Below are 13,196 nucleotides of genomic sequence, written 5' to 3'. Positions count from 1 at the left end.
CGCACCACGGCAGCACAGTGACTAGGACCCCCGCAGACCTCAGTTCTGGCTATTCACAGCGGTTCGAGTGGCTGTGAAATGCAAGCCTGGGTCCCTGCAGAACTCTGGTCTCAAGATTTTCATCAGTGGGGCGGTAGAGAACCCGGTTCTGTGTGGGCTTCTGTTTCAAGAAACCTTGTTTCCTATTTTTTTATTTTTTATTTTTTTAAAATATTTTTATTTATTTATTCCCTTTTGTTGCCCTTGTTGTTTTATTGTTGTAGTTATTATTGTTGTTGTCGTCGTTGTTGGATAGGACAGAGAGAAATGGAGAGAGGAGGGGAAGACAGAGAGGGGGAGAGAAAGATAGACACCTGCAGACCCGCTTCACCGCCTGTGAAGCGACTCCCCTGCAGGTGGGGAGCCGGGGTTCGAACCGGGATCCTTATGCCGGTCCTTGTGCTTTGCGCCACCTGCGCTTAACCCGCTGCGCTACAGCCTGACTCCCAAGAAACCTTGTTTCCTATTTAATGTTGATTCTCACACAAAGAATCCACAGATAAAGACACCGGCTCCTGGGCCTGAACCAAGCTTCTCTCCCACCTGGATTTCCACCTCAAAGTGCCCTGTAGCTTTCTATTTACTTATTTATTTATTTTTTATTCATTCATTCATTCATTCATTCATTCATTCATTCATTCATTCATTCATTCATTCGCCTCCAAGGTTATCACTGGGGCTTGGCGCCAGCACTGTAAATCCACTGCTCCGGCGGCCCTTTTCCCCATTTTATTGGCTAGGACAGAGAGAAATCGAGGGGGGAGGGGGAGACAGAGATGGGGAGAGACAGGCAGACACCCACACACCTGCTTCACCGCTTGTGAAGCTTCCCCCTGCAGTTGGGGAGCCGGGGGCTCGAACTGAGATCCTCGTGCGGGTCCTTAGGATTTGCACTGTATTCTCTTAACCCGTGTGCCACCTCCCGGCGCCCTGCTACAGCTCTCCTACGAGAGCACTCTGCCACCAGGCTGAGAGGTGTCAACAAGAAGCATCAGCATGCGAAGCCCAGGGCACCGAGCTCTCCAGTTTACAGAGTGAGAGCTGAGGCAGGCGGGCGGGCTGCGTGTTGTCTTGATCCTTCAGGAAGGAACGTCGGCACCCTGCAAACACCGATTCCTCACCACTGTTTTTCCCTCTAAGAATGAAGCGATGGGGGGGAGGGGGGGCAGGCAGTGGTGCACCGGGTTAAGCGCACATATTACTATGCGCAGGGACCATGGTTCGAGCCCCTAGGGGTGAGCCAGAAGAGCAATGAAGCAGTGAAGCAGGTCTGCAGGTGTCTCTCTTTTTCTCTGTCCCTCTCTCTCCTCTTCCCCTCTCAATTTTTCTCTGTCCTGTCCAATAAAAAATAGAAGAAGAAAAAGGAAGAAGGAAGGAAGGAAGGAAGGAAGGAAGGAAGGAAGGAAGGAAGGAAGGAAGGAATAAGAGAATGGAAGGGAAGGGAAGGGCAGTAGTGCATCCATCAGGTTAAGCGCTTCACAGGCGGTGAAGCAGGTCTGCAGGTGTCTGTCTTTCTCTCTCCCTCTCTCTCTCTCCCCTCCTCCCTCAATCTCTCTCTGTCCTATCCAACAACAGCAGCAGCGTTCAACAATGAAAGAATGGCCGCCAGGAGCAGCGGCCTCGTAGTGTCGGCACTGAGCCCCAGTGAGAACCTGGGGAGAATGCAAAGAAATAAATATACAAATCAATGAAATAAAGAGAAAGAAGCATGAGCAGCGACTGACTCTGGGGCTTCTAAATAAATCGCACATGCAGGCAGGCACATCTGCAGAGCCGCGACCCAAAGAGCGAGGGCGGACTGGGCCTCCTAGTTTTTGCGGATCCCGTCCTCTGCCTTCCTTCTCCCCCCTGAAGACGCACCCTCCTCTCCCCCACCCCCCAGTCAGCCTCGCCCCAGCAGCACCACAGAGTAAGGGCTGGTTTTCTAGGGAATAACATTCAAATCACAAGGCAAATTAAGTCTGTTGGCTGCTCAAAGCTAAAATTAAATTTTTCTACTTGCTTTTGTTTATTTCCTGTTACACATCTTCTCGGGGAAAATAGTGCCACTGGGCATTTTCCTACCTGGTGATGAAAACTTAGAAAATTCAAACGAACTACAGCAAAACACTACACATGCTACATGGAATTAACATTATCTTAGAAGAGAGTCCAGAGGCAAATGGTTCACCTGGCTGAAAATTCACGTAGCCTGTTCTGTTCAGAATATGCATATTAATGACCTGCTGCTACGGTCCACACACCGGATCAGTGACATGGCGCACGCAGGCAGTGTGCTGCCTGGCCGTATGCACCTCCCAATTCCAGGCCTGGCTTCTAGTGCACTGTGGGGGGCTTTGGTGCTAAGCTCTCCCTCCCTCCCTCTCTCTCTCTCTGTTTCTATTGAGATAGAGAGGGGGAAAGAGAGGGAGGGATGGGGTGGTGGGAGGAGAGAGAGAAGAGAAATAATAAATCTTAGAAAAGACAATACTAGGGGAGTCAGGCAGTAGCGCAGCGGGTTAAGCGCAGGTGGCGCAAAGCGCAAGGACCAGCAGAAGGATCCCGGTTCGAGCCCCCGGCTCCCCACCTGCAGGGGAGTCGCTTCACAGGTGGTGAAGCAGGTCTGCAGGTGTCTGTCTTTCTCTCCCCCTCTGTCTTCCCCTCCTCTCTCCATTTCTCTCTGTCCTATCCAACAGCAATGACATCAATGATAACTACAACAATACAACAACAAGGGCAACAAAAGGGAATAAGTAAATAAATAAATGAATATTTTAAAAATAGTAAAAAGAAAAAAAGAAAAGACAATACTAAGGTTCCGCTGAGATTCAAATGTCACTGAAAGGAGCCGCTTAAAGGTAGGAAAGGGCTTGAAGTAAGGAAGGCCCTCTTCAAAAGGGCCACTAGTGCATTAAACATGTAAGACTATAGTTTAGAATGAGGACTAGGGAGACTATCACATAGACTACATAAACTTCTGCTTATAGGAAAAGCCTAACACCCCCCAAAAAGACAGATTTTGTGTAAGAAAGCAGCAACATTTTGGGGGGCCGGGCGTTGGCTCGCCAGGTTAATCACACACAGTGCATTTCTGTCTCAAACAAATCGTCACCCTGTCCCACCATAGTGGCCTCCACCCCCCACCCCCCCGACAATGCTTTAAAATAGCAATTGATGCACTGTGCTTAAAATGTTGTGAGGAGAGGGCCAGGCAGCGGGTTTAAGCGCGCCGAGTCCGAAGCACAAAGACCCGCGCAAGGATCCTGGTTCGAGCCTCCCCGCTCCCCTCCTGTAGGGGGTGTTGCTTCACAAGTGGTGAAGCAGGTCTGCAGGTGTCTATCTTTCTTTCCCTGCAGGTGTCTATCTTTCTTTCCCCCCTTTATCTAACCCTCCCCGCTCAATTTCTCTGTCCTATCAAAAATAAAAATAAATAAAATAAAAAGCAACATTTCCCAATCAGCAGTGGGTGGATATGAGCTTGATCAATAGTGGAGACTCTGGCAAAGGAGGGGAAAGAATAGTGTCCGACCTGTTACGAGTTCAAGACACAAAGCGGAAAATCATTAAAGGCCGGGAAGAAATATAACTGGGTAACTATTATCAGCCTTCCTAAGCATGAGCAGAGGAGAAAATATGAAGGGGCAAATTCATAGATCTCCGTATATCATATTTAAAGTCAATACAAAAAAGTCTAAAACACTTTAAAGACGGCACAACAAACAAACCCCAGGTTTCAAAATAAGTAAGCACTGAGGATTTTCCGCATAGAATACATGTCCTGACATTTGCAACAACTCAAGAATTCTTGCAGCTAAATGAAACAGAATCACAGGCCAGAAGCTTCAGAGGTATAAGTCCCGCACTCCACCGCCTGAATGACTTGTCCGGAAGCTATCATACTCATTTATTTATTTCCTTATTTATTATTGGGCAGAGACAGAGAGAAATGGAGAGTGGAGGGAGGAGACAGAGAGGGAGGGGGACAGAGAGACACCTGCAGGCCTGCTTCACCACTCGTGAAGCTTTCCCCCTGCAGCTGGGGACCAGGGCTTGAACCTGGGTCCTTGTGCACTGTAATATGTGTGTAAACAGGTGCGCCACCACCTGGCCTCCACCATAGTACTCTAAACCGTTATTTAAAATACAGGTGACTATGCCACTGATTAAGAGATTCAACTAATGGAGCTCACCTGACCTCTAAGAATCAGGCTTTCTCATTTGTAAAAAGGAAAACAGCTTCCTCACGAAGCCAGTGCTCAGGACAGCAGCGCACGGGCGGCGTTTCTTAATTGTCTTGCACATTTCTGGAGAGTGTGGCCATTACTCACCGGCAGGATAACTCTCCATCCATCGCGTCGTGCTCATCTGTGCTGGTGTATGTCAGCCTGCCTCCGACAACCGTTCCCACCAAGTACACCAGCCAGGCAAGGCGTCCTAACGTGCAGCGAGAAAGAACGCCAGTCAGCCGGCATTACCACAAGTGACATCTCCTTCTCTCTTCATTTGCACATTTATATCCCCAAAATGAGCAAAGGGGTCTATCTCTTTATCAAGCGATCGAGTGCTGTGCGCTCAGTTCTCCAGAGGGGAGAGCTGGATCTTCACTTCGTTAAGGACAGTGACAATGACAGCTCTCACAGGCAGAGAGGACTGTCTGCCTCTCCACCCACCTGGCTGCTGTGTGGTCTTCTTTGCGTGCGCGCACACCCACACCCACACACACACACACACACACACACCTTACTTACCTGTTTAAATCTTAGCGTTTTTATTCACAAAATGGACAAAGTCATACATACCACAAAAACCTACTGTAAGGACTAAATTAGGTGGCCAGGGGGGTGGCACACCTGACTAAGCGCACACAGTACAGTGCAAAGGACCCCAGTTCAAGCCCCTGGTCCCCACCTGCAGGGGGAAAGTTTCACGAGTGGTGAAGCAGGGCTGCAGGTGTCTCTCTCTTCCTGCCCTCTCTCAATTTTTCTCTGTCTCTATTAAAATAAATTAATAAATGAATAAGGCCAAAAAGGGCTAAAAATAATCATAATGCCAAAACCCCAGCTGAATGCCCGGAAGCAGAACCATTAGTAATTAAGTGCCAGTATGACCCAAAGATTCATCTTTCCTGACATGCCAAGGTCATACCGGTCATTTCTTTTTTAATACTGCATTTGCTTGGAATGTAACAGATGATGAGTTTATTCCCTTTGCATGGTTATGCACGATTCAAAAGCTGAATAAATAGGGAGTCAGGCGGTAGCACAGCGGGTTAATTGCACACGTGGTACAAAGCGCAAGGACCGGCTTAAGGATCCCAGTTCGAGCCCCCGGCTCCCCACCTGCAGGGGAGTCGCTTTGCAGGTGGTGAAGCAGGTCTGCAGGTGTCTGTCTTTCTCTCCCTCCCTCTGTCTGCCCCTCCTCTCTCCGTTTCTCTCTGTCCTATCCAACAACAATGACATCAATAACAACAACTACAACAATAAAACAAGGGCAACAAAAGGGAATAAATAAATTAAATAAACATTTTTAAAAAATGAATAAACAAAAAAGAAAGACTCAGTGTGCAAATCACATGTTAGCCACTAAATTAGGTACCCAGGCAATAGCCAGGACAGGCAAAGTAACTTCAAATACCAGTGTAAGCTGCCACACCTATTGTTTCTGCCAAGCATCCTTTAGGGCAGGCAAATTGACTAATTCAGAAATGAAGTATCCTTAAGTGACTTGTACTTAAAGGTTATTATTTTATAACTCTCAACCCATTGATCTATGGATCAGATCCTCCAAGTTCTGGGGGACCTCTATGAATAATTAACAACACACCAATTATCTTGGCAAAAAAAAAAAAGGTTTTGTACTACTCTTGGGAACTGATTTCTCAAAGGTGAGTGGGTTACTTCAAGTGTGGTTCTATGCTGAGAAACCTTTTCAAGCACACGAAAGAGCTTTTAGAAGAAATTGAACAGTCATGTAAGAGGCTGTCTCTGCTGGTTAGAAGACTCAGGGAAGATAAATAAGAGTAGAAAAAGAAGGCATTCCTTATATCTTTCTGGGGACACCGGCAGTCCCAGTGCCACGTCTATTCTGAATGCTCAGCGAGAATCCACTCATCAGACATCCCAGTCCCGACCACAGATGTGCAGACAGTGACACGTGAGGACGACGCCAGCCCCGGCCGTCAGCTGGTGAAAGAGCCCAGAGGATCCCCAAAGGTAACTGTCCCGCTGAGACATCTCATCTGGGAGAACGCTGAGAGACAGCGAGACATGACCATCACTTGGGAAGTTAGAGTTTGGGGAGGACACGACCACTGCGTGCTCTGCTGGCTCTCACCTCCATTCCCAGCTTCTTTAAAAACGACTGTACCTGCTGCTTTCTGACATGATACACACTTGACTTAGCTATCTTGCTTGTTTCCTGTCTATTTCAATAGAGGGAAAACCATCAAAGTTTGTGAGTATTCTCATCATTATTATTATTATTATTTACTTGCAGAATGTGAATCTAGGCCAGGCATTTAGTAAGTTACTGGTAGGTACGCATTACTGAATTAAAAAAAAAAAAATCATTACACGGGAAACATGAGATGAAAAGGCAAGGAAAAGTTTTCACATTTTCCTATTAATTTGGAAAATGTTAAGATGTAGAATATTCAAAGTGAACAATAACCATCTCCCTACTGCTTACGTACAGTAAAAGCAACTTCTTCCCAAAGCACACTGAGCACACGGCATGATGCCACCCCGCCCCCCCAAACCCTCCCACCCCGGTTTTGCGCACATTCTGCTATTTGCAAAGTTGTCTACTTGGGGAGATTGATTTGTCACCCCCAAGTCACCTCCACAGGCAATTCTGCATGTGTGCAGAGCAGTGAAATACAAGAGGCTTCCCCAAGACAAAGGGACACTCTGCCCTCCGTGGAAAGAAGGCTGCTGGGTGTCTCACAAAGAAAACAGATGAAGCAGACGCGTTTTTGTCTGGATGTGAGTACCGTGCCTCTCTCTGTTGGCTGCTGTAAGCTCGGTGTTCGTGAATCTGCAATACACTGAAGGTGTTTTAGAACAGAAGTGCACGGGGAACAATGCTCTGTGTGGAGCAGCTGAGGGAGCGGTTGCCACTAGAGGCTTCCAGGAGCCCCGCCTTGAGTTTCTGCTAGGAGCAGGGGTTGAATATTTGTAGTGTCCTTAGAGTCCGAGGGGTTATTGCCACCAGACTGCTCCCTCCAGTCCTGTGTGGGGTACACACACTTTTTGAAATGGGTGTGAATCTCAAACACTTGTGAGTGGGACAGAGTCATTTAGCTGAGCAGTGCTCAGCTCCGGCTTATGGTGGTGCAGAGAATTGAACCTGGAATTTTGAGGTCTCAGGCAGGAGACTCTCTTTGCATGACCACTATGCTACCTAGTATCAAAATATCTCTTGGGGGGCTATTTCACTAAAGGAAAGAAGTATTTGAATATAACTCATGACTTCCATATGTGTTGCCAGTTTCGATTTTTTTTTTTTCTTCACAAAGCAAGCTTACTATTGCTGAAAAGAACAGCTAGCACTTTGGTACTTAGAAGACACTTCAGTAAATACTATATCTGTTACCCACAACTGTTCACTTAGTGTCACAGACCCCTCTGTAAAAAGCACAGATGCGATTAAGCAAAGGCATTTGGTAGCTAAGAGTCCACACCGGTCTCATTATGGGAAACAAACTATTTCCTCTCGACTGCCCACAGGGTCTTTGCAATCAAATAATAACTCAGCTGAGAAGACATTAATAATCCAGCGTTAGGTTGGTCTCTACCCCCTAGCTTCTCCCAAGTCTGGACCATCGATGAGACCCGAACCATATACCTTCAGGATTATTTCTAGGAAGTTTCAGGACTCTTTGCTTCCCAAACCAACCAGCACAAAACGACCAACATGTGACAAATGAGTAGCTGCTGAACACTTGAATTTAAAGGAAGCAAACTGCCTGTCACTTATGTGAACACAGACATATCTGCAGGATAACTTGTGAGGAAAAGAATCTATCTGAAGGCAAAGGATTCACCCCACACAGAAATTTTATGTTGCTCTTGGGAAAAAAAGAAAATCAGTATTTAAAACAATAATAAATGCAATACAACGGAACCTACCCACAGCACCACCTGGATTCAGATCCTGCTCCCTCCTGCACAGTATGCAGTGACCTACTCTCTTCACACTTCCTTCCTCGGGTATAAATGTGAAGTTGATGGGGGGGGGGACGCCTGGTTGAACACACATATTATCATGTGTAAGAACCCCACTTTGAGCACGTGCCGGCCTGCCTGCAGGGGGATACGTCACTAGCAGTGAAGTAGGTTGCCGGGTGTCTCTCTATGCCTCTCCGCGTCTCTCCCTCCTCTCTCAGTTTCTCTCTGTCCTACCCAATAAAAAATAAGAAAGAAAAAGATGGCTGCCAGGAGCAGCGGATTCATCGTGCTGGCACCAAACCCCAACGATAAGCCTGGTGTCAGGAAATAAAGACAATTAAAATAAGTAAATAGGAGGTTGAAAATAGCACCTGGTTCACAGGGTGGTGGTAACTACCAACTAAATGGTACTTCTTCAAACGCTAAGTGATACCTCCCATGAGTGTCCCACAGATAGGGGTCACTAAGCTGCCACTACTGCTATTACTACTACACGGCTGGTTGTTCCTTCCAGTTCTTCAGTATGTGACATTCACATGTTCATCCCGAGCTTCACTTTAAAAGATCCTCAAGCAAACGGTGCAAAAGGTTTGAAGGATTTTAAAATTCTTCTCTCTACCAAAAAACAACGGTTATGACTGAAGTGAAGTACAGTCAGTCACATATGCTTCGCCAGTGCTGCTCATCAACAAACTAAAAATTCGATGCTGACAAAAAAAAAAAAAAGTCCCAATTAAAATACCCTTCAGAAGAATACACGCCGGGCTGGGGAGACAGCACAGTGGTTCTGCAAAAGACTGTCCTGCCTGAGGCGCTGAGGTCCCAGGTTCCAGCCCCAGCACGGTCAGCCAGAGCTGAGCATGGCTCTGTGTGTGTGTAAAATAAAATAATAAGATTTTTTTTAAAAATATTTATTTCATTTATTTATTCCCTTTGCTTCCCTTGCTGTTTTATTGTTGTAGTTATTATTGTTGTTGTTGATGATGGATAGGACAGAGAGAAATGGAGAGAGGAGGGGAAGACAGAGAGGGCGAGAAAAAGATACAGACACCTGCAGACCTGCTTCACCGCCTGTGACGCGACTCCCCTGCAGGTGGGGAGCCGGGGGCTCGAACCGGGATCCTTACGCCGGTCCTTGTGCTTTGCGCCACCTGCGCTTAACCCTCTGCTCTACAGACCGACTCCCCCAATAAGATATTTTTTAAAAAGAAGAATACCTTCTGAGGGCCAGCAAAATAGCTCATTTGGATAGTGCTCTGCTTTGTTACGTGTACGACCCAAGTTCAAGCCCAGCCCCTATGCACTGTAGGAAGCTTTGGTGCTGTGGTCTCTTTCACGGTCTCTGCCTCTCTGTATCTGAGTGGGGGGAGAAGGAGAGGGAGAGGGAGAAGGAGAGAGAGAGAGAGAGAGCGCTTGTGCTGCGTACCTGGCAGGTGCCATCACCTGCCCTAAGGTCACAAAGTCTCCCGATATTATGGGGCCAGGAGAGAAGGCAGAGGTCCCACCGTAAGGGCTTGCACCTGGCAGAGGAGCCAGCGAAGGGTGGCAATGAGAGGTTTCCAGCACAGAATGACGAGCGTCACCCACCAACGAACTAAAGGGACGGACTGTCACAAAAGTTCGTTCATTTTATTCTGAGACCTTGAAATTAAGTCCTTATATCGAAGAAAGTGATAAAAAGATAGCATGGACCCACTGTGGTCAGCACCTGTTTCTAAGATCATGGTTAAGTTATGAAGGGACATGTATTTAGGAAGAGGGAGCCGGAGTGTGTCTCTATTCTTGCCTTGTGTTTAAAAACGATTTCTAGAACACGGGAAGCGGAAGAGGCATTTTTCACTCCACAGGGACAAGCAGGCTCAATGACTGAATCAGCATTAGCCAAGGGCCAATGGACTATATGATCGCTTCGCCAGGAAGCTATCAGACATGATTTTCAAGGGGGTCAGGCAGCGGTGCACTGTGTCCATCACACATAGTACAAAACACAGTGGCCCATGCAAGGGTCCCGGTTCGAGCCCCCGGCTCCCCACTTGAAGGGAGGTCACTTCACAAGTGGTGAAGCAGGGCTGCAGGTGTCTATATCTTTCTCTCTCCCTCTCTATCTTCCGCTCCTCTCTCAATTTCTCTCTGTCCTAGCCAAACAATAAAAAAAAAAAATTTTTTTTTTTAAATGGCCACCAGGAGCAGGGGATTCGTGGTGCAAGCACTGAGGCCCAATGATAACCCCAGAGGCAAATAAATATCTATATCTACATCTCCATCTATATCTATATTCACGTTTAATGGGAGAAAGCAGTACTTGCTATACATATTACAACTTTCTCTAACTGAACCTCAATGGTTCAGGGCTAACAGTGTTCAAAATAACAAAGACGAAGACGCCACTTTGACTCCAGAATTCTTCCCACACGATGTGATGGATCACCTCAAGCCACAACGGTCCAGTGCCTTTAGCTACTCAAATAACAGAGCAATCTCCAAATACATTTAAAGTCTCATCCTATTGAGAAGACTACATTTCCTCTATGATTTTCCATGCCTTTCTATTTATTCTGAAATAATAAACACTTGTTTCAGCAGCTGTTCAAGCACTGAACGTTTTTTTTTCCTTTAACAAAATAATTATTGCTGCAATAATCTGTAATTATGGTTTATAACTGCAATAATCCCAAAGAAATCAGTCATTACTGTATATCACAAGTAATCGTTAACTACTGTTAATGACCTATTTCTTAGGGATTATTGTTTTTGTAAACCATGACCATATCACCACAGATATGGGAGAGCAAGACAATATAATACAAATGAGATCATAATATAATAATAAACTTATTTTGTAACATTAAAAGCCATTAAGCATCTAAATTAAAGCACACATAACGAGAGCATATAATTTTCTTTGTTCAACACTAACTGAAGTGTTTAGCCTGCACAAAAAAAAAAAGGGAGGGGGAGAGAGACTGAGCACATGTAGGGATACAAACTAGAGTCACTGAAGAGGTTCTTTTCTTTCTGTTTGTTTTTTTTTTTCATAATAAAACGATCATTTTTGAACAGGTCACAGGTATATTTAAAGGCTGGCATCCTTTCCTGTCGACCTTTTGATGAGAAGAAAGGTGGCAAATATTTGTTAAAATCTTCCCAGTGAGGTGTGCTGGAGACTCCGAGATGTGACTTCACTAATGCTACACAGTCAACACAACGAGAAACCCTCCTCAGATTTAAATTCATCAAGCATGAGGTGTGGCTGCTTTTACTTAATGGCCAGATTTTTAACATCAATAAATGACTACATTTTAGTGAGCCCGACCCTTTGTCTTAGAACAGGGATGCTTGCGTGGGAAGTATACTCAGTATCCTTTTGTAGGAAGACAGGTCTTTGATGTTGTAACTGAATATGTCCACACTGCAGTGTAATACTCAACACGCATGCAATGATATTGGTGTATGAAGTCTGCTCAGTGAACACCAGCACGCAATCCAACTTAAGAGCCAAGATTTCGTCTTTAAACAGTCTACAGATAATGTCGTGTTCGGTGCAGACAGAAACAACGGGGAGAAGGCCTGCCTATTTGACTTCTACACACCACAGCTCCCACCCGTAGGATAACGCAAGAGAAAGAAGTAAAAGACATCAAGACTGGGTGTTAGCACATGACCTAGAGATATAAACCAATCCTAAAGAATCGATAAAAAAAAAATCTAATAAGTAAACTTAGCTGAATCTCAGGACACACACACAAAGACACACACACAAATCAATTCTGATCTTAAACAGTCGAAAATAGTCATTAAGTGTAGAGCCGCATTAAAATGTATAGGAATGAATTCATTAAGAGATGTTTAATATCTGCGTACAGAGAAACAAAAAATACTGCAAAAGAAGTGAATTGCTCCCCACATACACAGAACAACATGCCATGTCTGTGAAGGGAGCATTCGGCAGTGCTCACTGGTGTGGTCCGAAGTGATCTATGGATTGAGGCAACTGCAGTCAAGATTCTGTATGATCCAGTCATCCCCCCAGATGACAAAACACTAATTCAGAGGCCAGGTCATGATGTACGTGTCACAATGGGCAAGGACCCATGTTCAAGTCCCCAGTCCCCAGCTGCAGGAGGAAAGCTTCATGACTGGTGGAAGCAGGGTTGTAGGTGGCTTTTTATCTCTCTCCCTATCTCTCTCCTCCTTCCCTCTCGATTTTTTTTCCTGTCTCTGTCCAGTAAAAAAGTATTTTTTAAAAAACCAAGTAAAATCTATTGAAGCAACACAAATTCAAAATATAAAACATACTCTCTCTCTCTCCATCTACTTCAGCATTCTTTACAAGAGCAGAGAAAGGAATCAGCCTACGTGTCCATCAGCCAGTAAGGATTAAAGATGTGATGAGTATAGACACTGAATTACCACTCAGACACAGAAAGAAGGAATCCTGCCACTCACAGCAACAGAGAAGGGATCAAAAGACAAAATGCTGTCATAAATATATATATATATATATATATATATAACACTGGTTCTCCCCCATCTGACTAGTGAGTAGTTAGACCTAGGCACAAAACATTCGGAGAAGGTAGATCACTATACCAACCAGCCCCTCTCCACAGAGTAGTGTAACCCCCACCCAGAGAGTTAGCAAGTAAAAGACACTTGAAGATCGTATGTTAATGTAAATGATGATCCTTTGGTGGCCAGAGGGGGGGGGGGGAGTCAGTGGTGACACTTGCGTAAATGGGGTCTGGATACGGATTCCCCTGAGCTGTACTGCTAGAGGGGTTAGCTCATATTTTCTCTCTTCTTTCCCTCCCTTATTCTTTGTCTCCTTCCCTCTCTTTCTCTCTCAGTGATCAGTCAATCTTTAAGAAAATATAATTAATCTTTTAAAGAACTGACATAGGAAATCCTTGAAAGCAAGTCTGATCACCATCTTTTAAGCCAGTCACTTTCCAATACAATCAAATAAAGAAAACAAAAAGAAAAGAAAAAATAAAACCCTAAATATTCTGG

The 13,196-nt window shown here is 45.4% G+C and overlaps 1 protein-coding gene across 8 annotated transcripts in view; it reads right to left on the bottom strand.

The window, feature by feature from the left end:
* RANBP17 (RAN binding protein 17) overlaps positions 1 to 13,196 on the bottom strand; it is a 291,165-nt gene that overhangs the window by 239,127 nt on the left and 38,842 nt on the right. For all 8 annotated transcript variants that reach the window (XM_060197144.1, XM_060197145.1, XM_060197147.1 and 5 more), the window contains one exon: positions 4,347 to 4,452. In XM_060197144.1, the coding sequence (XP_060053127.1) occupies positions 4,347 to 4,452 (106 nt within the window). The remainder of the gene's footprint in view (positions 1 to 4,346; positions 4,453 to 13,196) is intronic.

Source organism: Erinaceus europaeus, chromosome 9, assembly GCF_950295315.1.
Source record: "Erinaceus europaeus chromosome 9, mEriEur2.1, whole genome shotgun sequence".
Classification (NCBI taxonomy): domain Eukaryota; kingdom Metazoa; phylum Chordata; class Mammalia; order Eulipotyphla; family Erinaceidae; genus Erinaceus; species Erinaceus europaeus.
Note: the sequence above shows the minus strand (reverse complement) of the source record. Positions and strands in the feature narration are given on the sequence as shown.